The sequence below is a fragment of the Castor canadensis genome, chromosome 10, assembly GCF_047511655.1.
Source record: "Castor canadensis chromosome 10, mCasCan1.hap1v2, whole genome shotgun sequence".
Lineage (NCBI taxonomy): Eukaryota > Metazoa > Chordata > Mammalia > Rodentia > Castoridae > Castor > Castor canadensis.
Genome location: NC_133395.1, coordinates 122,583,626 through 122,610,287, shown reverse-complemented (window position 1 = coordinate 122,610,287; position 26,662 = coordinate 122,583,626). Strand labels below are relative to the sequence as shown.

Genomic DNA, 26,662 nt, shown 5'->3' with positions numbered 1-26,662 from the left:
AGATTCTGTGATGAACTCCTCCAATCCACAGCAGCCCTTGCAAGGCTCAGCCTCATGTCTGTTTTGCTTGTGAGGTAGGAAGCTTAGAGAGCCAGGTAGCTTACAGAGCTGCCCAGCTTATAACTACAAAGCCCATGTTCTTACCTTCTTTAATTAAGGAGCACATCTATAGCTGTATGAGGACAAGGCTCCCCGGTGGCCCGTCCTGAGACCTGAGCCCCTTACAGGAGCATTTAGCATCGCTTTGCCATGTTCAGAGTTGTGATCACACCATCTGTCGAACCATAACAGATTCAATTGGGTGGTACATTGACATACAATATCACATAGTAACATTGTCCCACATCTGCTACGTGTGCACTCATTTTAAAGAAGAAGAAATTGAAGTTCAGAGAAATTAAGAACTTAGTATAAAGCTGTGAGAACAGGGCAGGACTGGAGCCCAGAGTCAACTCTACCTCTCTGCTTCTCATTCCCTATTTTATGGTTGTGGCCATACTTCCCTTTCCCTAAAATCTCTGTTTGAAAATTAAAAGAAAAATCTCTTCTTATAGTTAGGATTACTCTAAGGAGTCATTATAAAGAAAAAAAGGGGAATTGTTTTTCTCCCAGGTTCAGGCGTATGCTGGGTAGTTGTGTAGTACGGGTGGTCCCCGCCCCAGGGGCTGAGTCTTTGACATCCTAGGATCCTGCAATGTCTCCCAGTTCCATGGTGACTTTGGCCAGCCACTGGCTGTTGGCGGATGTGTTGTATAAGCTACGGTCAGGTCACATCTGGAAAATACATGGAAGGGTTGCTTGCCAGGAGTAAATTTACACTGTGGTGCTTCACGAGGCGCAATCCACGCTCTGGTTCCACAACGGTAATGAACGCAGAGTGCTGTCTCCCCTTCTCCTATTAAATATGGACACGTGCCCTTTATTCCGTTTTATTTGTGAAACAAACAAACCAAAACAATGGTTGTCAGGAGAGGGGTTGGGGAGGGACAGAGTGAGTGGAGGAGGAAGGGCGTGTGCTTCCATGGTCTCCTCTGAGTATATCAAGGTGTGGACAGGCAGCAAGCCGGCTACTGATAAGCAGATGCTTATCACCATGTGATAAGGTACTCCCATCCACAGCAAGACTTGCAAGGCTCAGGGTTATGTCTGTTTTGGATATGAAGAAGGGAGCTCAGGTAGCTTGCACAGTAACCAGGGAAACAATGTTTTTAAAATTGAAAGACTGTAAATGTTGGGGAGGAAGAAGACAAAAACTAGCCTTATGGATTCAGGGTTCATATTTTGGGCATCTATATATCCTGGCATTTGATCCTCTAGGCAGCCTTCCGTCATGGCAGCATCCCATTTTACAGATGTAGGCACTGAGGCTGAGGCTTACAAAGGTTGAAAGACTCACCCAAGTTGAATGGTATTGAAGGCAAATCCCTTCATAAAGGATAGAATGCGAAACCAGAATCAGGAGCCCTTGCCCTTCCTAATCATCCCCACCCTTCCCCTCCCTCCCTACCCCCCTCATATGCTTCATCAAATTTTCTTCCCTGGAAAATGGGAAGTCATGACATAAATGAGTGATACGTGGAGAAGTACTTGATAATACAGTGTGTGTGTGTGTATGTGTGTGTGTGTGTGTGTGTGTTTACATTTTCTTAGGCCAAAAAATGGTGGCAAATACTGTGTAGGGCGTAGAATGAAGTTTAAATCCTGCAACACGGAGCCCTGTATGAAGCAGAAGCGAGACTTCCGAGATGAGCAGTGTGCTCACTTTGACGGGAAGCATTTTAACATCAACGGTCTGCATGCCAACGTGCGCTGGGTCCCTAAGTACAGCGGAAGTAAGTGCGTCCAGGCAGGTGTCGGGTGGGCAGGCTGGCACTGGGTCCAGGCCTGAAAGCCACATTGTGTCATGTTTCTCATCTCTAGTTTTGATGAAGGACCGATGCAAGTTGTTCTGCAGAGTAGCAGGGAACACAGCCTACTATCAGCTCCGAGACAGAGTGGTGGATGGGACTCCTTGTGGCCAGGACACAAATGATATCTGTGTCCAAGGCCTTTGTCGGGTAAGTCCCAGATGATATTTTCTTTCCTGTACTGTCCTGTTGCCAAGCTGTGATTTGTGGCTTCCTTAGATGGAACAGCAGCTGCTACTATCTGTGTGTTCTCTTCCAACTAGTGGTTCTCAAAGTGTGGTCCCTGGATTAATGGTAGCATCAGCATCCATGCATCGCACATTCTGATATATCTTCTACCAAAGTTTGAGAAACCACTGGTTTGTATTTTTCTTGACATCTTCAGTCTCTGTGAGTCTGCATAAATCCTCCCCTTGAAAATTTATTACAATACTTTGCACACACATCCCTTTTCTATAACCTGAGGGCTTAATGTTAAATCCAAATACTTCCTGAAAGCAAGCTTTCCAGAAAGATGCCAGGAGGAAGAGCTGACCTAACTCAGATTTCTCTTTATGATTTGAACCACCATTGCTTTCACCTGAGACGTGCCTCACAGCAATGATTTCTCCAGGACCTGATCCCATTTTGCTATTCATATCTATCAGAAACCATTGCTGATCCAGCTGGGCTCTGAGATGGCATATTTGTTCCTTGCCTGTTGTCCAAAGGCCAGTTGGGGTTCCTTATCAGTCCAATTTGGCTGAAGGAGCAACCCCAAGAACTTCATCCCCTTTCCAGCTTGCATTGTCATGTGAGTTCCCTCATTGGTCTACTACATCACAACACGCTGAGTTTCTCCTCAAGGATGAGTTCACACAGAGGAACCAAAGGGACAGGAATGTGGGCTGTCTTCTCCTGGCCTTCCTGCTGTCAGTGTACTCTTTACTGCTCAGTCTATACTGCTATATCATATTCATACGTGAGAGAGTTCTGGAGTCACTCTTTGCCCTGCATGTGGAGACAATATTTGAACACACGAGATTTCACATCAAATCAAATTTTCCAACCTCTCTTGAAAAATTGGAAAATGTCAACACTGAGCTCCAGTTGGAAATGTCAGCAGTAGCCTGGAGTGGTCAGTGGCTTCTCCCTGACGATGGGCATGAGGTCTTTAATTAGATACAGCCCTTACAACGGCCCCCTGTCTGTTCCTTCATTCCTGAGCAGTTTTGCTCATTTACACTGCTTATTCGAAGACCAGTGTGCCTCAAACTTGAATCTGCACATGAAGCACTGGGAAGCCTTATAAAAATGCCAACTCTGATTCCTGTATATTTGAGATTTTTCCATTCCTAACAGCATCAAGATGTGATGGGTGTTGGTCCAAGGACTGCATTTGAAATAGCAAACTGTAGACAATTTGACTTTTCAGCCTTTGAAAGTTTAAAGGAGCATGGCTTTCTTGACATTTTGGATCCACATCATTGAAAGAAATGCATTACTTGCCATTTTGTTATCTCTTTCTTACTTACCATTTATTTTAAATGTTTTCTTTTTCAAAGCAAGCTGGATGCGATCATGTTTTAAACTCAAAAGCTCGGAGAGATAAATGTGGGGTTTGCGGTGGTGATAATTCTTCTTGCAAAACAGTGGCGGGAACATTTAATACAGTACATTATGGTAAGAATCTGCTCCTAAGAACCGTGAGAAGGAAAGCTTTCAAAATCGTTAACTACATGCAATGCATACAAGTATTAATGCCAAGCGTAAAATCATTTATGTTTAACCATGAACATTATCCATCTGGCTATAAGGCACCTAAAAGAATTGTTTTTTCATTGTACACTTTTCATTCTGTTCTTAGAGAAAGTGAACCATTATGGGAAATGCTGAGTTTCTGCTAAATTCTTTTTCAGGTTACAATACTGTGGTCCGAATTCCAGCTGGTGCTACCAGTATCGATGTGCGGCAGCACAGCTTCTCGGGGAAATCAGAGGATGACAACTATTTAGGTAAGATGCCATGCACCTGCCTTTGCAGGAATTCTGCTGTTCTTTCTGAAACAACTGGCATGTATTACTTTCTTTCCTCTTCTGTGCAGGGCAAACTTCTTTTCAGAAAAGAAGTTGATCTTAAAATTCATCATTGTATTTCACTCTCACACATATATACTCAGAGTATTGATTCAAGGGTTATGGAATTGCACTATTTAATTTCAAGGGATTTTCTCTGGATTTTACAAAATAAAAAGGCTTCCAAGTCAAATTTTTAAAATACCACCCTCTAAATTTAGCATAAATTCATGGGTCTCACTGAGTCTTAAAAAAATCTATCCTGTGGGTGACTGACTAGCAAATGCTTTGTTAGTGACATTATCTGACTTAATTTTAATGTTATCAACTCTAACCAGTAGCAGATCCCTGATGGGCCTTTTCAATATTTTATCATGGCTGATCCATCCAAAAGATTCTATAATGGCACATTTTTCTCAACTCATTACAAGAATGTTTCTTTACAGATTCTTCCTCCTGTCAGAATTAATTCATATTTATTCCTTGTATTTCATCCTATAATTCATTTGTATCTACTCCTTTCATTTAAACCACAATACACCACAGGCTTGCCCATTCCAGTTCCCCTTGAATTTATTCTTTAAACTACCCTAAGGGATTATGGAATTTGCCCACCTGCCCTTTAAAAAAAAGGACAGGAGGAATAGTGGAATGACTAAAAATGATTCTACAGATCACTTTGCACAACCAGGCTGTGCCTGGCTATGAAACCTAATCATGGCTTGCACTTGGATCTGTCGGATCTAGACATCTTGCTGGGCAGTCAATTTTTGAGAGAAATTAATGTACTTTCTCTCTTATAATATCCAGGCAGGAACTCTATTTATCCATCCAAATACATCCTCTATAGAAACTTAATCCAAACATTTGGACATGCTGAGCTAGTTAATGAGTATTTGTTGAATCAGATTAGAACTTACATCTGTATTTTGAAATGTCTGCAGGAATTTGTGCATCCATAGACAGTGATCCTTTAGCCAAGCACACTATTCATGCTTATTTATGCATGACTCTGTTGTAGCATTTTCTGCTGTGTATCAGCATTCATTCATTCATTCACTTATTTAATATTCACCAGCATTATTTTCGGTACAATAAACAAAACAGACCAAAAATTAATTTAAAAAATCCCTTTCTTCTTGGAGCCTACTTTTTCATGGGAGGAGATAGACAATAACAATAATGGAATAAATAAACTCTATACTATTAGAAGGAAAGGGAAATTGGAACAGCAAGAATGAGTGGGGACAAAGGAGCTAAAATGTTTGAAGTGGAGAGAAGGATAGGTTGTCTTGGGGAAGAGCATCTCAAGCAGAGGGAATAGCCTGTGCAAAGTCTTTGAAGTAGGAGTCTGTGGATTATGTGAAGAGCCAAGGGAGGCCAATGTGGTTGTTGCTGAATGGACATGTAGGAGAGTCTTAGGTGGGGTTAAACAGATAACGGTACGAGATCATGTAGAACAGAAACCCTTGTAAAGACTTCAGCATGAAGTCTGAGAGACATGGGACACTACTGATGTTGGATATAACCATATTTATGTTTGCGAAAGAGCACTCTGATTGCTATATTGAACATAGATGGGTAGCGTAGAGCAGCCCACTGGCTAAGATGTTATGTCACAAATCCAAGAGGGTCAGGCACTGTGACACATTTGTGATCCTAGCTATGTGGGAGGCAAAGGTAAGGAGGAGCACAGTCCAAGACCGGTTCTGAGCAAAAGTACGAGACTCTATCTGAAAAATAACTAAATCAAAAGTGGCTGGAGTGTGGCCAAGTGATAAAGCACCTACCTGCCTAGCAAGCGTGTGTTCAAATTCCAGTACCACAAATAAATAAATAGTGAGAGACAGACAGACAGACTGCTGATGTTTGGTCCCAAGAGAGAACATGGAGGTGGTCAGATTCTGGATTCTGTTTGAGTCAATTCATCATGATTTGTTGATGAATTAACATGGTGTGTGGGAAAAAAAGAAAAGATGGATCAAAGTTGTCTTAGAGTCAAAAGGAGAGTCAGAAACTCCAAGGTTGTGAACTAAGCAATAGAAAGGATGAAGTTGTTGTCAACAGAGATGGGAAGATTTCCTTTTTCATCCATGATCCCTTGAATTTTAAAGCTGGGGCCATATCTCTACATCTTCAGCTCCTCATGCAAAGCCTGCACAGGATAGCTGCTGAGTAAACATTTGCTGAATTGTTAAGCATCCATTGCATGTTCTATCTTTGCTGAGTACCTACTGTGTACTTCATGAAGGGGGGAATAGAGTTACCTTGGAGACACAGATTCATCCCTTCTTTCAAAGGCTGCAGATTCTTACTTGTAATTAATTACTTGAAGGCTGCATCATCTTTTTGCACCCTAAAGGTCCAACTGAGTGGCAACTTTCTAAGAAAATTACCAGGGCTCCGGATGCAACTCAGTGGTAAACCATCGTTCAGTATGCACAAGGCCTTGGGTTCTATCTCCAACAGCACACAAAAAGGAATTGTAATGATGAGACAATTAGCAAAGTTCTTATGGAACATTTTCAAATTATTTTTTTTGGGGGGGAGTCCCACACCTCTACTTCCACTACTGCAAATGGGTTAAGCACTTCTCCATGTTCTTGGTTATTAATTTGAGTTGCTGGGTGTATGTCCTAACTACTTCTTAATTAAATCAAATAGCATTGTTTGCAGCCTCCTTTATAAATTAATTTCTTGAGAACTGAAAGCTACATTGAGTTGATCCTTTCTTCTCCTCAAAAGGCAGGATTCTCTTCCATTCTTCTTCTTCTTGGGAAAATAATCTCTGTCCAAATAGTGAACTCACTTCAGTTCAATTTAATCACCATATGTTGGTCACCCAAATTTGGAGAGAGCCTCCTGATAGCTTCTTATTCTTCATTGGTGATTTCTTAATTTCCTTGTAAAGAATGAAAACAAAATTAAAGAAGATTTGTCATCAAGGGCAAGCAGGCGGTGCCACTCGTGGCTCATTAATGTAATATTATGGGAACGTCATTTGCAAGTCTCTCTGGAAGCAAATGAAAGTGTTCGAGCACTGATTGTAAGTCACAGTCCACTGAGTGTGAAAGTTGAGACTTCAGAGCTCCTGACCTCACTGTGGTCCCTTAAGAAGTTAGGAAGCATCTGATGTCATCTCTTGGCTTGGAGCAAGGTGCAACAAATCACTGAGGGGACTTTACAGAGCACACGCACTTGTGAGTCCAATCACTGCTCTTCTGTTGCTAAGCAACCATCATCTTATCCCCCGTGGTTGTATAAAAGTCAGTCAAGCCTTACTCTTTCTATGTGTTTTGATGAGGGAGCAGTTTCCAGGAGAGAGCGCCTTTATAGTAACTCAGTTCTGATGGGTGCCATGACAAGAAAAGCAACCCAGGAAATTAGCGCCTGTAATCTCATTAGTGGGAGGTTGAGCAGGAAGCTCTTGTTTTCAGGAAACTATTTGTTTCATAAGGTACCTAAGCAGAAAGTCTCCCTGTGAAAGTTGTCCTGTCATGGAGACCTCTCCTGTTGGGTTAAAGCCAAGTAGTTCTAATGGCCGCCATGTTCCTATCTCTTTAGAAGAAAAAGTAGCCATTTCTGTGATACTTACTTGTCTCCAAGACACTTAGCCCTTGATGAATTGTGGCAGTGGGAAGTCAGGAATCGATTCAGTGCAAGATAAAGCAAGGATTTCCTTTCATCTCTGATTTTACAGATATCTGGGGACAAACCATTAACCAGAGCAAATCATAGAGGAGACTTACATCATTTGATCTCCTGATTCATTCCCTGTTCACCATTAATTAGGTTAAGGAGCATGCAGTAAGTGACCCGCTTGAGGGAGCAGCCTTGGGATGCCTGAGGTGACACGGAAACAACCTCGTCCCCAGTCAGTGACCCATTGAAACTGCTGCTCTCGCATGGCTGGTGGGTCTGGCGCTGCAGGAGCTGCAGGCGAGACGAGGTTGTAGGAGGTTTACACCAGCTGGGAACAGTCATCTGGCTGGAAGCCCGGTATTCTCCTTGTCATGAATGTCAGGTTCAATCCCTCACTCGTCCTTTTAACAACATCTATTGAGCCACCTACTAAGGGGGGGATGTTTCTTGGGTTTGCAAAAGAGAATCTTTAAGTGCTTGTTACTTTTTATGCATTTTTAAACTAAAAGGCTTGTGTAAAATTACTTAAATTTCTTAAATCTGCAACCCAAACTTACTGATTTCTATTTGTATGTAAATGAAAGAATCTCACTTAGAAAGCATCCACTGACTGGCTTCTTGGAAAATTGCAGTGATTAGCAAGCTCTGGACCTAGAAGCCACCTGGCCTTGGGAAATCAATTTAATCATCTCTAAGTCACGCTTTTCTCTCATTCTGGCATCTATAGCAGACTCAGCCTCACAGAAGTGTGACAAGGATGCAGAGCATATGCAGGCATCATGGTCTACCAGGCTGAATGGCACAGAAATGGTTGAACACATAGACATGGAGCCCATAGATACTGAAGACTGGCTTACTTAAATTAGACCCAAAGTTCGTGATAAGTGCTAGAGGGAAAAGGTGTGGTTGGGATTTTACTGTAAAAGTATGAAAATAAATTTATTTGATATTTTTGTAGTACTGGAGATTGAAGGCATGTCCCCAGTCCTTTACTTTTTTTTTTTTTAAGTATGTTTTTTCAGGTAGGGTCACATGCTAACTTTTGCCTGAGCTTGCCTCAACTTGAGATCTTCTTACCTCTGCCTCTAAGCAACTGGGATTGCAGGCACAAGCCACTATGCCTGGCTCAAATTTGTTGTAATTTTATATTCAACAAAATTATGCTTTTGTTTTCTTGTGGTGCTGGGGATGAAACCCAAAGCTTTGAGCATGCTAGGTAAGCGCTCTGCCACTGAGCTACATCTCAGCCCATAAAAACTATATTTTAATTTTGATCATGCCAAGGTTTTTAGAATTGAAAATAAAACAATCAATAAGTATTTCTGTGTAAGTTGTCCAGTTAGGCAATATGATAATGAAGTAGTACTTCTTCACTCAAAGTTTGAATTTAATAATAAAATCTGAAAAAGGAGTCATTTCAGAAAAATTTTCTAGGGACAGGGCTACATTGAGAGACCCTGTCTCATAAAAACAAGAAACAAATAGCAGAAAAACTTTCTGGGGTTTTATTAATAAAGATTTCCCGATAGTCTCCTTTGGCTCTTTGAAAAGTAAATTATTCCTTCAGAAGCAAATGTCTCATCTTCCTTCTCAGTTTTCTTTCCTATTTTAGAAATTTTAGTGAGGTGTATTTGACAAATAAAAATTATGTTATTTAAGGTGCAGCCACTAATTTTTTTATATACATTGTGAAATGGTCACGAAACCCAGGATAATTGACTTACCATCTTTCTACATAGTTACCACTTTTTATGTTCCTCTTGTGTGTATGTGTGTGTGTGTGTGTGTGTCTGTGTGTGTGTATGTGTGTGTCTCTATGTGTCTGTGTGTTTGTGTGTGTCTGTGTGTGTCTGTGTCTGTGTGTGTGTGATGAGCAAATTTAAATCTGCCCTCGTAGCAAACAGTCCCTGTGCTGTGCACTAACTATCCAGGGCTTTACTCATCTTGCGTGACTGAAACTTTACACATCTGACAATGTCTGCACGTCCCCACTCCCAGCCCCTGGCAACCACTGTTCAGTTCTCTGATTCTATGGGTTTTGCTATTTTAGATTCCATAATTGATCTAACTCTTTCAGATCTTCATCTGGCAAGTGTTTTGACACTTGATTCAAGCCATTTCCCTATATCTACTTTTCAGCTGCATTGATTTGTTCATTGTTTATAAATTTAGAGTAGTCTCATTCTCAAAAAAAAAAAAAAACAAAGGGAAAGAAGAAGTGTTAATTGAGCACCTTCAATGTGCTTTTTAAGAATCTGAGATGTAGTAGTGAAGAAAGAAGTACTGATATCCTTGCCCTCCTGGGGCTTACATAAACAAAGTGCTGTGAAAAAAATTAAGGTGGGAAGAGGTAGAGCTACATAACCTGTACTGGCAGTGGGGGACATTTGTAGTTTTAAAAAGAATGGTTTGGGTACATGTATTAAGCTTTTACTGTGTAACAAGTTAGTTTAAGACATGGTAAGAGCCAGGCCTGGTGGCACACACCTGTAATCCTACCTATTCAAGAGGCAGAGGTAGGAGTATTGTTATGTAAAGCTGGCCTGGGCAAAAGTACAAGATCCTATCAGAAAAAGACAAACTAACAAAAAGCAAAAGGACTGGGTGTGTGGCTCAACTGGTAAAACACTTGCCTACCAAGTGTGAGGCCCTGAGTTCAATCCCCAAAACTGTGGGGGAGAATAAAAAGGACATATCAAGATGTCTTAGACAACAAATATATACTGTATCCCAGTTTCGCATGTCAGGAGTTTGGGAACAGTATAGCTGGGTGTTTGTGGCTTGAGGTCTGTCATGAGTTTGTAGTCATGATTTGCAATTAGGGCTATGGTGTTATTTGAAGGCTCGACTGGGGCTGGAGGATCCACCTCCAGATGCTTCATGCAGAGGCTGTTGGCAGAAGGGCCCAGTTCTTCACTGATATTTGCTTAGGACCTCCACATGGGCATCCTCCCAACCTGACCTCTCCCAAAGCCAGATTCAAAGAAGAACAAGACAGAGCCACCATGCTTTTGAACTGGTCTTGGAAGTCACTGTCCATCATTTCTTCAATATCCTCTATTCAGTATGGGTGGGAATAACATAGAGTGTGAATGTCTCGAGAGAAGGATCATGGGGAGCTGTTTCAGATTGTCTACCACAGTGGGCCTCACTGGAAAAGTGTCATGTGAGCATTGCAGTGAGCATGTATTTTCAGATTCACAGAAAGAAAACTTAACAATGGCTTGATAGGCTCAACTAATTATAATATATATGGGAATCACATGTATAAGTATTCAGTTTATTAGTATATGCTTTCAAATCATAATACTTTTGCCTCCATTTGTAAACTGGTAACTGTGAGACTTACAAAACAAATCCCATACCAAGTAGAATCCCTGTGTTTTATTTCACTCAGCAGGTACCGAAAAGGGTAGGTGATTTTCTCTCCATGTTAGAGAGAAAGAAATGGAGACAGGAAGGGAATGTGATTTCCCAAAGCCACACAGCCAACAAGTGGCAAGCCATGCCTGCCTGGCTCAAAAGACTCCCATCTTTTCCCCCTGAGCCTATCAAAGTGTTCCTTCATATTCCACGCAGTGAGTCATTAACAATAGATCAGCACATTCTCTTTTCTCATCTGCAGCTTTATCAAGCAGTAAAGGCGAATTCTTGCTAAACGGAGACTTTGTTGTCACCATGTCCAAAAGGGAAATCCGTGTTGGGAATGCTGTGATTGAATACAGCGGATCTGACAATGTTGTGGAAAGAATTAACTCCACAGACCGCATAGAACAAGAACTTTTGCTTCAGGTAAAAAACACCACAGTCCCACCACCCTTTTCCTTCATTTGAGATCACAGTCCCTCAAACATCTCTCTGTCCACACATTGCAGGTTTTGTCGGTGGGAAAGTTATACAACCCTGATGTGCGATATTCATTCAATATTCCAATAGATGACAAACCTCAGCAATTTTACTGGAACAGTCACGGGCCCTGGCAGCCATGCAGCAAACCCTGCCAAGGTATCTGCTTAGAGTTCCAGTTTGGGGGATTTTAGGAGTTGTTTTAATCTTTTTTTTTTTATTTTTTTTTTTATGGTACTGGTGTTTGAACTCAGGACCTATACCTCGAGACACTCCACTAGCCCTTTTTTGTGATGAGTGTTTTGGAGATAGGGTCTCGTAAACTATTTGCCTGGGCTGGCTTTGAACTGCAATCCTTCTGATCTCTGCCTCCTGAGTAGCTAGGATTACAGGCGTGAGACACCAGCACCCAGCTCTTTTTCTTTTTCTTACTAACAGCTACACGTATGCAATCTGCTAAACCTTTCTATCTATAGGCAATCTCTCATTTCCCTTCTTGGGATCTCCTTAGGACTGGCAAGTTTAACTTTTGAAGGGATCCAGGTTACATTTGGTTTCTTCCTCCTAAGAGTTTTGCACACATGTGTAAACCAAGCAAAATCAACTCTGCTGCTTTAATTTTCCAGAGACATGCTTTCAATATTTACATTATAGGTTATTTATTTTGTTTCCTTTTATTAAATTAGGGTCATCAAATTACAGCCATAGGGTGAAATCCAGCCCACCACCTTCTTTTATCAATAAAGTTTTATTGGAACACAGTCACACTAATTTGTTTATGCATTATCTGTGAGTAGCTGCTTTTGCCCTATATAAGAAGTGTGACAGATATCATATGGCCAACAAAACTGAAAATATTTATTATCTAGCCTTTTATAGAAAACATTTGAAATCCTTAGGTCTAAATAATTTATGGACTAGGTTATTTTCTCTGCATAATTGTTTCTTTCTCTCTGCTTAGGGGAGCGAAGACGAAAACTTGTTTGCACCAGAGAATCTGATCAGCTTACTGTTTCTGATCAAAGATGTGATCGGTTGCCCCAGCCAGGACCTGTCACCGAGGCCTGTGGCACAGACTGTGACTTGAGGTGGGGCCTCTGTTTTTCTCTGGTCTTTACTTCTGAGATGGGAGGATCTTATGGGAAGTCTTCATGTGTGGCTCAGAAGGAGCAGAGCTGATCTTTGTATTCCCTTGCTGTGTTTCTATGAAACAACTTTCAGCCAGTTCTCTATCTTTCTGGTACCCTTTAGCCAAGACATATGCCTCCAGATTTCTTGTTCCCCTAAGAATTAAAAATAGTTAACAGAGTGTGTTATTTGCCAGAAAACATTTTCATCTGATCCTCAGAAGTCACTGAGTAGATGTGGTCCTTCCAACTGAGTCAAGTCTTATGCAAAAGCTTTGTTTGAAAGTCTACAGCAAAGGGGGAACCTTATCTCTCTACATACTCAGAGTGGTTTCTATATTCCCAGAGGATAGGGCTAAACACCCAGTAAGACTCTTAAGCACATAAAAGTTGCAGTGCACTGAGATAGAGGCATAGAAGAAACAAGAAGAAAATCCTTATATGAATAGCTAGATATTCATGCAGTTCTGTATTTAAGAAAAACATAGAATCCCATGCAGGAAATATTGAGTGGGTGAGGAATTCTAAAGTATTTCCATTTGCCTGCAAGATCAACTGTGCCATGGTCAGGTATTTAATAGCCAGAAGATTGCATGTGTACTCTACATGCCAGGTATTGCCAGGTAAGGTGAGAGCTACTTTATCTGCCTTTCGCAAGTGTAGTGGGGGAATGTGCAAAGATCTTTGCACTCATAAGTAGCAAAGTAAATACTTAAGCATTTTGAAGATTCTAGATTGGTATGCTGAATCCTCTCAAGTCATGTTGGCTACATCACAGATTATGAGTTTCAGGGTACAGATTATAGTGGTGTGATCCATTAGTAATGTCTGTCATAACAGCAGAATACAGGTGCCATAGCTCTGCCAGTCCTCACCTGAGGCTCTGAGTTTCAATCCAAGATCATTCCACACTGTCACACTTCATCTCTACCCATTGTTACTGACAGTGGCCAAAGGTCATTATAAAACAAGAAGATAGTAAGGGTAGACATTGACACTAACACCGAGCAGTTTTTTCTTTTACCTAGTGTCCATATAAGCCCATTTGCTTCAGCCAGTAGTTAAGTTAAACTAGAAATAAAGACCCTTTCAGAAAAACTAATTAGCTAAGTAATTGCTGAAGTGAATCAATCACTGAAGTTCGGTGGACAAAACTGCATTTGTGGCTAGCTTTCTTGAGATATGACCTTAATAAATTGAGAATGGTTGCATTTTCAGATTCATGTTATATCCAGTTAGCACACTGAAAATAATCCTAATAGCCCACCATTTCCTAAGAATTGCTTTTAATGCTGTATGTTATACTATTAATATTCCTGAATTAATAGGATCATTTTTATATTATCTTCTATTATCCTATTAGTATAATGGATAGCCTGTAAATTTCTCAAACACCACTGTAATACAGATATTACCACTGTTTTATAAATAAGGAAAATGAAGGCTAATAGAAGTTTCTTGAATTGCTCAAGGGTACACAGCGAGCTAGTTTAGTGGTAGAGGTTTAAAGGTGGTTTTTCCTCTCTAGAGACAATGGGCTTACACCCATTACACTTCCATAGAGGAAGTTGTTTTCATTCTCAATTCAGTCATAAAGATGAGTGGTAGTCATGGATCCCATTTTGGGAAGCTTTTCTTCCTGTGTAAAAAGAACTAATCCCCACCAGTTTTCCGCCCTGCTTCTGTGTCCTGCTTTATTCAGACCCCTTACATTTGTGTTACTTCTCCATTGTCTGAATCTGACCTGGACTGGTGGAGTCTCATAGAACAATTGCAGATACTATAGGATTTCTTCCTATGGCACTAAGTCTGCTTTTATGATGGCAAAGGAGGCAAGTTTGTATGAAGCATTTTGAGGAATGAAATATGACTAAAGAAAGAAATGAGTGATCCTTTAATAACCCTATTCAAAGTTTACCCAATTTCAGAGTGGAGGTAATGTTTGAGCTGTGACTTCAAGAAACTACTACTTTGCACTTTGAGCCAACCCCAGTATGACCCATGATTTAGTGTGTGATGGTGCTGGCTTATCTGGTGTACTCAGACGTTTCTTCTGTGTTGGAAGCCTACATAATATTCATATAGCTCTCACAAACCTCATGTAGTAAGAGGTAGCCTGTGCCCAGGAGATTGCTCGGTCGGATTACACAGAAGATCTCAAATGATTCTCCTCATTGGTTGATGTGTGTTTGCATGATATTTAAAACTTAGTTGGAGAAGAACACCCCAAGGGTAATGATAACAATGTCATTATAAGAAAGGCTTTTCTTGAGTCTCTTCCATTCATGCTAAACGCTACACATAGCATTGATTCATCAACGAGCCTTATGAAGTGGATTCCATCTTCACCCACTCACAGGTGAGGAAGATGAGGCTCAGTGAGGTGGAGTGACTCACCCAGGATCTCTTCATTAGTGTCAGAGCTCACATTCATCCTAGCTGCTGGTCCTGTGCCTCATCCTCTGATTTTTCATTAAAATTATTTCACAGTACCTAGGCAAAGTAAAGTTTTAAAGTGTTTTCGTATGGTAGCTGTGTTAAAGTGCTGTTCCAAATTCCCCATTTGGACAAAGTCACCTTTTTTAAACATTTAACTTTTTTATTCTTTAACTCTACCCACCAAATAGGGGTAGCAGTTTAGAGAACAGGGTTCAATGATAATAGCATCTCTGATGGACTAAAGAAAGATGGGGAAGGAATGGTAGCCATTTCTTTTAGTAGAAGTGACAGAATTAAAGAGTAAAAAGAAAAAAAGGCAGTTTAGGATTAGTTTATAAAGCAACCAAGCCTGGAGAAGATGTGCTGTCTTCTCTGTCAAGCTGACAGTTAATACAATCATGATTTGTGCTAATTATGGCCCAGTATGTGTGGAAAACCGAGAGTGGAGAAGGAATTACTATAAATTGGGTAGACTCGTGTGTTTGAGAGGCCTGTCCAAGGACCACCTTCCTCGTGTGGAGTTTTGCAATGCCCCTCCACACTTTGAAGGCCCTAAGAAAACCCATAACATAAAAACCTGTTTAATTCAAAAGTTGTATATCTCCCCACACAGATGTAATCATGCATTTCTCCTCAGTTTCCACTTAAGAGCTCATGGGAATATGCTTTTCTAAAATGTAGTCATTAAATACACTTATGTTTTATTTCCCATGAAATGAACTGAATGACCTCACGGCACTGATATTAAGATCCCTGTTGAGAAAAGGAATGTAAAACCTATGATAACATTTTGAGACAAATGTTCCTAGCACAGTATGGTGACCTTCCCACAGACTCTTCAAGGATCTCTCCTCAGTTTCTGAGGTTTGTGTGAAAATCAGGGGAATGATTTTTGCAGCTGGAGCTGCAAAAGTGTTTTCTCGTGAAGGCAGAGTGCTTGCCTCCCTTTTCCTGGATGGAAAATAACCTTTCCATAAGGAAGTGGTGACAAAGGTAATGAGAAGGTAGCCAAGAATCAAAGTGTAGATGAAAGTTCCAGATGTCTCTGATGAATTGGTCTGCATTTTTGCCTCACTGTTTCCCCTACTACACTGTGACAGGAGATAAAGCATTGGTTTACAAGCCCTCATTTAATGTATCCCTGGTTAGAACAAAACCTGTCCAGTATGTGTCACTTTAACGGAAAACCTTTGCAGCCCATTTTACTTACCAGTGGTCAACTCTGACCTACTTTTAGACATTAGTGAGAAATCCCATGCCACACTGCCCAGCTACTGCGCAATAGCAAATTAACAATCAAGAATAAAATCCAATTAAAATAAGAAAGAAATGATCTTTTTTGGATTTGTAAATCTTACCAGCAAAATACATTTCAAGTTTATTTATTTAGACTTTCTTATTCAAATTAGCTTTCTAAAAAAATTGTAATTATTACCAACCGTGTTCCTGGCACATTACACGATCCAGACAGCTCATCAGTACATACTGAGTACCTACTGTGTGCCGGGAAAGTTTCCTTATGGATACTAGGGAACAGAGGTGACAAAGACAGATTCACATCTAATTTTTAAAGTATGTAATGAAGTTTTGTAGAATATGGCTCATGTCTTCAAGGAATTTGTAGCCTTTAATCACAGGTATAATGTACACAGCACTTACTACACTGGAAATTCACAATTGCAGTGAAATCATTCTTTTATCAATTCACAGAATGTTCATTGAGTTCTTTCTAGTGTGGACTTGCCTAACGAAGAGTTCCTAGGATGAGATTTTTTGAGAGCAGCTCTCTGTTCTAAGAAGCCAAATGAAATGCTGAATTTCACGAACTTTATAAATAGAAAATTGCTTTTCTTGCTCTGTTCATTCCCACTTTTTTTTTTCTTTCTGGTTGCTTGAATTTCAGACTGAGTTGATCAGGAAAGAATCTTCATAAAGATAGGACTTCTCACTATCGTTCCATTACCTCCGTATACATTGGAAGGCATGAAAAATATATGGATATGTTGGTTTAAGATTGGATTTTAGTAACTGGCTGTGGCTTTGAACTTTCATGGTATTTGAATAAGAAGGAGAAAAGAACTCAGCTCTTCCACTAGTTGGAAAAGGTGTATATATATATATTTAATGAAGCTCTTGGTTTCTCTCTATTATTTATGTCCAGGTGGCACGTTGCTGGCAGGAGTGAATGCAGTGCCCAGTGTGGTTTGGGTTACCGCACGTTAGACATCTACTGTGCCAAATACAGCAGGCAAGATGGGAAGACCGAGAAGGTTGATGATAGTTTCTGTAGCAATCAACCCAAACCAAGCAACCAGGAAAAATGCTCAGGAGAGTGTAACACAGGTGGTTGGCGCTATTCAGCTTGGACTGATGTAAGTTGGTGCTTATTACAAGAGAGTCTTCTTGAATACTAAGTCTGATGAGTTGATAGTGGCTTCTAGGATTGTATTAAGAAATCCCATTTAGACTTATGGAAAAGCAAACCAATGCCTGACTCTCTTTCAAGCTCTGTGGGAAAAAATCCTGTGACTGATTTATTATGTCTGACACAGGCATGGCATGTAGAAAACAGTAAGTGGTAAAACCAAACAACCGATCGTTTTCCTATACTTCACATGCCCTTTCCAGTTTCATCTTCCTATGACAATGAGCTAATATTGACTTCAGTATAAACTTGGTAAATCAATAGCATGAGACGATCTCCCCAAAATAAAGGACAGTTGGCTAGAGTTGGTTGTTTGTTCTCTTTTTAAGGGTCAGAAGAAACAGCCCAGCCAGGACCTTGGGCATGTTTTATAAGAAACTCAGCAGAGGTTTTATTTAATGTTTTGTCCTTCTAGTGTTCTAAAAGCTGTGATGGTGGAAGCCAGAGAAGAAGGGCTATTTGTGTCAACACTCGAAATGATGTCCTGGATGACAGCAAGTGCACCCATCAGGAGAAAGTCACTGTGCAGAGGTGCAATGAGTTCCCTTGTCCGCAGTGGAAAATGGGCGATTGGTCAGAGGTAAGAGGGGAGGGCTGTTGTTCCCTGGACCGTCTCAGACACCCTAATTCTGGGTCTTCCCTGTCCTTTCTCCTCCTCTCTTGAGAAAGCAACAGCTTCCATTCTCTACCTGCCTGTGATGGTAGTACTAGGTTTCACTAGTCCCCTCATGACCTCAAAAGTCACCGTGGGCTTGACTGGATTACTGACTCCAGTAGCTTCTGTTGGTGACTTGGAAGTCACAGTTCCTCACTTTTCCTCCTCTTACAGTCCTAGGTAGGTTACTGAATGGAAATTAGGACTTTATTAGTCATAAGGAGGTACTAGCTTAGACCTGAGTCCAACATAAACCTCCCTACTTCCTTGTCTTTTTTTGTGTGTCTGTGTGAGGTACTGGGGTTTGAACTCAGGGCCTTCACCTTGAGCCACTCCACCAGCCCATTTTTGTGATGGGCTTTTTTGAGATAGGGTGCTGCAAACAATTTGCCCAGGCTGCCTTCAAACCCACAATCCTCCTGATCTCTGCCTCCTGAGTTGCTAGGATTACAGGCATGAGCCACTGGTGCCTGGCTTCCTTATCTTTGAAATGAGTGAATTGGATCCCAGTAAATGACCCCCTTGACTTACACATCCAGTTGCTCGAGGACATCTGGGCTGAGTAGAAAGGGTGAGATATGGAGTATTCCACATTTATGTCTTTCTCCCCTCGTGCTTTATGAAGCACAAGCAGCCCCTCGATTGCTTTTCTGAGCAGTATTCGTGCTCACTATGATCCCAGCACTAACACAGCCCGTGAGTGCTGTCTTCTCCCCAAGAGGGTGACTCACTCCACCTTCCTTCACAGGGTGCCAAGTCAGCAGTGTGGAGAAACAAAGTCACTATAGCCACAAGTACTGCTAATGTGCTGAGTGATGGTCAAGTAGAATACCAACTATTACCAGAATCTGATTCCTGGACACATTAGTTTTATGTTAAACTCTAAATACTTGATTTAAAAAAAAAGATGAAAGAAGGCAGTTGTTTTAAATTTTACTTAGATACCTAATACTAGCTAAACAATAATTTCAAATTAAGTAACAAATATTGGTAGTAATACTTGATAAAATGGAGGTGGGGAAGATAGATCAAACTATAAGTTCAGTATGGCCCATAATTCCTTAGGTATGACGTTCAGAAAGAGAACACAGTGTTGGTAATGCTAACCCTCTAGTAATGAGATTTTGTATCATTATAATACTTTTATATTCTTTCTCTATTTTTTTAATTTTCTAAAATGAACAGGAGTAATAATGGAGATTATATTTAATGTTTTTTCAATGAAAATTGTGCTAAGCACTTTACTTAGATTATTTTTCATTTAGTTTTCACAACTCTTTGCAGTAAGTACTTTTGTTATCCCCATTTTACAGATGAGAAAACTGAGGGTCAGAGAGATTTATGACTTGGTTGTGTAGGAATTGAAGTCTATTTTGATGGGTCTCATAATTCCTCACACTTGATAGAAAATCATGACATTTGTTTTCAATACTTTAGAGTGTGATGTGCTATGGAGTTTATTCTGCGTTTGAAACTGGCTCAGAGGTTATAAGTACAGAGAGAAGTAGAGGGAGAGAATAGGAGGAGAGGGAGAGAAAGAAAGAAGAGACAGAAAGAGAAAGGGAGTCTTGATGTATTTACACAGTGAGGATGGAAAGAGGGGGGTGGGCCTGGGAAAAGCCCACACACCTGTTTCTCCTAATCAATGAATAACTCCCCCACGGACCACATCACGTTGATCAGAGAGGACCCTGACTGGCTCTGCTTTTCATTCCAGTGCCTGGTCACCTGCGGAAAAGGGCATATGCACCGCCAGGTCTGGTGTCAATTTGGCGAAGATCGATTAAACGATAGAATGTGTGACCCTGAGGCCAAGCCAGCCTCCACGCAGACTTGTCAGCAACCGGAATGTGCGTCCTGGCAGGCGGGTCCCTGGGGACAGGTATTTGGACCGATAAGATTCTTAACTGCATTCTTTCCTCCTTATCTGGAGAAGGCTCGCAGAGGGGCATTCCAGGGCGGGCTTTTTCCACCAGGCCAGGCTGTGTGGCATGCACTGTACCTTGGTGGTGCTGGAACAAGCACATGGCACTCTGCAGCCTGCCCACTGTTCTCCTGGAATGATCCTAACACCCGCAGACACACGTGTGCTTCATCCCCATGTTTTGAACTGTACTTGAGTATTTAAAGCAATTCACGACAGACGTGGGGTCTGGCTGAAGTTATCTCCTGTGTGCCTCTGGAGATCTGCGACAGAATGGGCTCCTGCCTCAGAGCCTTTGGCAGAAGAGTCTGCACTGGGACTTAGAAGGGATATTTTGACTCCTGATGTCACAAATCCAAAGCTCACCTCCCATAAATAAGTTAGACTCTTCAAATAGAAGAGTTAACCACAATTACTAAGATCAAAGGGTGCAGAACCATAGGGCCCGGAAGGAATCTTTTCTGAGTCCCTGGTGTATAGGTTCCACGACTTTAACTTGAACCATTCTTAAAGGAGAGAATGAGTGTCTCCCTCAGACTTGCATTTGCTCTTGGAATTGAGTCTTTCTTAATATAGAAGCGAGAGGGTTCTGCATGTTGTTTAAGCAGCACTTCAAGTTCCCGGGAGAAGTTGAGCAGCTGTCTGCTGTCACTTATGTAATCTCTTGAAGAATGACCCTCCTTCCACCCTGACCAGTCACAGCCACTTCTGTCCTTTACCCTCTGTCTTCATTTCCAAACTAGCATGCATTAAGTGGGAGCAGCTGTACCACTACACCCTTGCAGGTTCTACCCTCCATGTTGACACTCTTCTCAACATCTCCCCCATCATAGCGTCCCCAGTACGATGGCCAATCATGTGTGAACAAGCATACTTCTTAACTGTGCCTCCTTTCCTTTTGTCTACATCTGTATAACATGTAAGGGACAATAAGAGAGTAGAGAGCATCCTCAAGGTCACTGTCAAGATTTGAATGAATACAACATGTAACAAAACTGACAGGCTTAATTTTTTTTAATCCATGTCAACACTAGGCCAGTCCTAGCCCATCTGATAGCCAGGGATGCACTTTTCCTTTGACTATCGTGCAATTCAGGGAAGCAGCTTTTTGAAGTATTACTATAGAGTCATAAATACTCGTAAAAGAAATGTTTTTATTTTTTGTCCTATTTGTGTCTTTATGATTGTATTAGCATATAATAGTTGTACAGGAGGATACATTGTAATACTTACATATGTGCTTACAATATATCTCAGCTGGATTTACCCTGTCCGTTCTCCCTCTTCTCCCCTCCCCTCCTCTTAGAACAATTCCAATAGGTCTCATGCTTCTATTTTCATATATGGATACAAAACACATCCACCCCCATTCCCCCTTTCCTTGTTTCCACCCCCCCACACACACACTGGTACACACCTCCCCCCAAAAAGGTTTATTTTTCCCTCCTTGCTCTTTATTTTTAAAATTAAGTGTATATTGATAATCCAAGGGGGTTTCGCCTTGGTACTCAGGGTTGTATATGTTGTGCTTTTATCCAATCAGCCCCTCCCCTCAGTTACTCACTCATCCTGTGTCACCATGCACCCCTAACATTCAATAGCTCCCTGTACAGTGCATTATATTATATTCATATATAGATGGGTTGTTTCAATATTTTTCATTCTCTAACACTTTTTTTAAGGAGAAATGTTTTTAAATGTGCTTTTCCGAAAGGAAGAAAGCTAAGCAGGGATCCAACTTCATGCTTTTGCATATAAATCTAGCCATTTGTTGAAGCGATTGTTCTTTCTCCATCAAGTAATATGACACTCCTGTCAAAAATCACTTGCCCATAGATGTATATGTTTATTCTGGACTCTGAATTGCACTCCATTGTTTGTATGTCTGCCCCTTTGCCAGTACCACACTGTTTTGATCACTGACATTAATTTTGAAACCATAAAGCATGAATTCTCCAACTTTATTCTTCTTTTTTCATTATTGTTTTGGCCATTTAGGATCTCCGGCCATTTGTTATGAATTTAAGGATCTGCTTTTCTATTTCTTTAAATACTTCATCACCTTTTAAAAGTTAATTCCAATTCATTGGAACTGCATGGACTCTGTGGATCAGTTTTGGGAATATTGCCACTTTGGCAGTACCAAATCTTCCAGTCTGTGAGCGTGAAATGTCATTCAATTTACTTATGTCTTTTTAACTTATTTCAGCTATGTTTCACAGTTTTTCAGTGTAGAAAACGTTTATGTCCTTGGTTGGTTTTTTTCCAAGGTATTTTGTTCTTTGGGATATTATTGTAAATACAATTGTTAAATTCATTTTTGAATTGTTCATTGCTGGTGTATAGAAACATAACTGTTTTTTCTGATGTCCAGTAACTCTGCTGAATTTGTTTATTAGCAGTAGTAATTTTTCCATGGATTCTTTGGGATTCATATATACATATATATATTCATAAACATATATACACATATATTATATATATATATATATATATATAGACACTTGCAAATAGAAATAGATTGACTTTTCCCTTTGTAATTTGCAAGCCCTTTATTTCTTTTCCATGAGCTGGTAGAGTGGCTCAGGAGGTAAGAGACCTACCTAGCAAGTGTGAGGCCCTAAGTTCAAATCCCAGGGCCACCAAAAAAAAAAAAAAAAAAAAGATATACCTTGTTTCTTTTCCAGGCTTGAATTCACTCACTAGAACTTCCAGTGTGATATAGAATAGCAGAGGTGAGAGCAGATATCCTTGTCATATTCTTGATTGTGGGGGAAATCTTCCAGTCTTGTACTGTTGAATATGTTAACTGCAGGTTTTTGTGGGTACATTTTTATCATGTTGAAGAAGTATCCTACTTGAAGTTTTCTGAGTATGGTTGCATGAAAAGGTTTTCAACTCTGTCACATGCTTTTCTTCATCAGTTGAGATGATGATCACATCTGTTATGTTTTGCATAACAAAACATAACATACTATGGGCACATAGTATGCTCTTTGGTTGCTTTTTTCATATTGAGTTATCCTTACATTCCTGGGCTAAATTCCACTTGACCAATGGTGTATAACTCTCTCAGTGAGCTCTTGGGTTTGGTTTGCTGTATTTCATTGAAAGTTTTTGTATCTCAATTTGTAAGAGATATGATTTGATGTTTTATTTTTCTTTAGGTTTTGATATTAAAATAATGTTGACACCATGGAATGTGTTAGGTGATTCCTACTCTTTAATATTTCAAAAACTTTTGAGAAGAATTAGTGTCAGTATTTCTTTAAATATTTGGTAGAATGCTCTGGAATTTTCTTTGTTAGGGGGTCTTCGATTACTGATTCAACCAATTTCTTTTTGTGTGTGTGTGTGTGTGTGTGTGTGTGTGTGTGTGTGTTTACCAATAGTTGTTAGAACTTTATTATGAATCACCTAGAAACAAAATGGATTTTTATTTTATTTATTTTCTATTGTTTTATTATTCATATGTGCACATAAGGCTTGGGTCATTTCTCCCCCCTGCCCCCACCCCCTCCCTTACCACCCACTCCACTCCCTCCCTCTCCCCCCTACCCCCTCAATACCCAGCAGAAACTATTTTGCCCTTATTTCTAATTTTGTTGTAGAGAGAGTATAAGCAATAATAGGAAGGAACAAGTGTTCCTGGTTGAGATAAGGATAGCTATACAGGGAGTTGACTCACATTAATTTCCTGTATGTGTGTTTTGCCTTCTAGGTTAATTCTTTTTGATCTAACCTTTTCTCTAGTTCCCGGTCCCCTTTTCCTATTGGCCTCAGTTGCTTTTAAGGTATCTGCTTTAGTTTCTCTGCGTTAAGGGCAACAAATGCTAGCTAATTTTTTAGGTGTCTTACCTATCCTCACCCCTCCGTTGTGTGCTCTCGCTTTTACCATGTGCTCAAAGTCCAATCCCCATGTTGTGTTTGCCCTTGATCTAATGTCCACATATGAGGGAGAACATATGATTTTTGGTCTTTTGGGCCAGGCTAACCTCACTCAGAATGATGTTCTCCAATTCCATCCATTTACCAGCAAATGATAACATTTCATTCTTCTTCATGGCTGCATAAAATTCCATTGTGTATAGATACCACATTTTCTTAATCCATTCGTCAGTGCTGGGGCATCTTGGCTGTTTCCATAACTTGGCTATTGTGAATAGTGCCGCAATAAACATGGGTGTGCAGGTGCCTCTGGAGTAACCTGTGTCACAGTCTTTTGGGTATATCCCCAAGAGTGGTATTGCTGGATCAAATGGTAGATCAATGTTTAGTGTTTTAAGTAGCCTCCAAATTTTTTTCCAGAGTATTCAACAAATTTCTTGACACCTTTTTGATTTGCTCATATTTTTTAGTTCTTCTTTTATTATTTTTTGATGTTGAGGATTGAAAGCAGGCCTTGTGTGTGCTAAACACATGCTCTACCACTGAGCTATATCCCCATCCCTCTCTGTTGTTTTTCTATTCTGTATTTCATTGATCTCCACTACAATCTTTATTATTTCCTTTCTTGTCCTGATTCCAGGTTTAGTTTGCCTTTCTCAGTTCCTTGAGATATAAAGTTATTGATTTGGGATTCTTTATTTATATAGTCATTTGCAGCTATAAATTTCACTGCATCTCATCAATTTTCTTTTCATTTCATTCATCTCAAAGTATTTTCTAGCATCAATTGTGGTTTCATCTTTAACCTCTTGCTTGTTTAAGAATACATTAGTTTCCACACAATTGTGAATTCTCCAGTTCTGCTCCCAGCCTCATTCCATTAGGGAAGATATTTGTAATACCTTCTTTTAAGATGTGTTGAGAGTTGTTGTGTGACCTAACACATGATCTATCTTGGAAAATGTTCCATGTGCATAAAGGGGAATGTGTAATATGGTAGGTGGGAAACCAAAAATGACTTGACTCTTTCTTTCCACTATTCGACAGCATCTTTCTCCACTCAGTACTCACCTAGTTGCTGTAAGTGTTTTTATTTGATTCCAGAGTTCCAAAAACAAAATTGATTCTACCAGTTTTTGCCATGTTTCTGTTTGCCTCAGTGGTAAACTATTTCTTGCTTCTTACTCTGCTGTTTCTGTGGCAATCCCCCCCTCACACACACACTTAACTACTTTTAAAAATCCATCAGTGTGCCTTCTGGTGGCTGCATTGTTTCTTTTGTTATCTACATGCGTGCTACATTTAACTAACTTTTGGCTTCTGCATATGTAGGTGGTTTCCAATATTTTATTCTCTTTTTATAAATAATACTGCAAAGAGCATCCTATCAAAAATATTGAGACGTACTCCAACTATTTCCTGAGAATGATTTGTTTTTCAGAAGTCAAATAAAATCACAGAACTTTTTACTAAGTACCTGTTTTAGCAACAGCACTCTGCTAGGTAATGTGTGAGAAATGTAAAAATGGCAGAGATGTGCTCCCTTCCTCCCTGGAGTTCACAATCAAGGAATTGAACCACTACAAATATATTCCCAATAGGAGGCAAAAATAATTCCAAGTGTCATCATAATGATTGATCAGAATAATTCATAAGAATAGGATTGCTCACTTTTACCTAATCTCTGGGTGTCAGCCCTATGGGCCATTGTGATAAAATATATTTTCTTCTTGTACAATGTTATGGGCAAATAAGGGAAAGAGGAGATTTGCTGAACTTTTTGTCTTATTTCCTTCCTCCAGTGCAGTGTCACTTGTGGACAAGGATACCAGCTGAGAGCTGTCAAGTGCATCATTGGGACTTACATGTCGGTGGTGGATGATAATGACTGTAATGCAGCCACTAAACCGACTGATACCCAGGTGAGTCTTCTGCATCCAACCTGGTTCTTGGCTTTGAGCACTAAGGTACCAAAATTTCCCAGTGATTTAGCTAAAACCCATCTCTTCTCACTGAAAATCGTTTAAGGTGATTAACTTATCTCGATTTTCTCGTTACATTTAGAATCAATATTTTGTTTGACTGATTTTGTTCTCTCGTTATTTGAAGTATAAATAGGTTTGATTTTGGTTCTTCATGAATGGCAAATGTTGGTTGGTCTCATTTTCTTGAACTCAGATTTTTAAATGATTTTTTTTGTAGAATTCAGTAACTAATTGTCCTAAGTTCAGAAAGTATGTTGAAGCTAGCTTGGACTAGTTCATAGCAGCCAACTCATAATTTTACAGGTACTTCACAAGCTGATGGTTAAATGTAGCCATTATTAAAATGGAAAACACAAATCTATAGTTAAGTAGATAATATTTTTAAAAAACAAAGCTGCAAAACATATCACTTCCAAGTTGTTTTACTACGTATTGCTATTACATGTGCTCTCAGGTTGCATCTGTACTCACCTGTGTGGTGGATTAAATAATGATGTGCAATTGAGCCTCTCCTCTCAACTGTGTGTTGATTGACATCAAGTTCATATCTTGACGTTGGCCATGGTGAGAGTTTTTATACTGCAGAAGTCACCAAGTGCAATATAAAGAGTTCACTTTGCTTTGTCAATTGTTTACGTTGATAAAGTGGTGGAGAACATATTAACAATACAGATTAGACTTAGAAGTATCCTGTATTTGTAGTTATGACATTGTGAATAGTATCCAAAAAAATCAGGAAATGTTCTTTTAGTATTTGAATATTATTATCT

The 26,662-nt window shown here is 40.0% G+C and overlaps 1 protein-coding gene across 3 annotated transcripts in view; it reads left to right on the top strand.

The window, feature by feature from the left end:
- Adamts9 (ADAM metallopeptidase with thrombospondin type 1 motif 9) overlaps nt 1-26,662 on the top strand; it is a 153,511-nt gene that overhangs the window by 52,789 nt on the left and 74,060 nt on the right. For all 3 annotated transcript variants that reach the window (XM_074044143.1, XM_074044144.1, XM_074044142.1), the window contains 11 exons: nt 1,651-1,832; nt 1,921-2,057; nt 3,452-3,569; nt 3,806-3,901; nt 11,229-11,395; nt 11,479-11,608; nt 12,411-12,537; nt 17,177-17,387; nt 17,856-18,020; nt 19,813-19,977; nt 25,710-25,829. In XM_074044143.1, the coding sequence (XP_073900244.1) occupies nt 1,651-1,832; nt 1,921-2,057; nt 3,452-3,569; nt 3,806-3,901; nt 11,229-11,395; nt 11,479-11,608; nt 12,411-12,537; nt 17,177-17,387; nt 17,856-18,020; nt 19,813-19,977; nt 25,710-25,829 (1,618 nt within the window). The remainder of the gene's footprint in view (nt 1-1,650; nt 1,833-1,920; nt 2,058-3,451; nt 3,570-3,805; nt 3,902-11,228; nt 11,396-11,478; nt 11,609-12,410; nt 12,538-17,176; nt 17,388-17,855; nt 18,021-19,812; nt 19,978-25,709; nt 25,830-26,662) is intronic.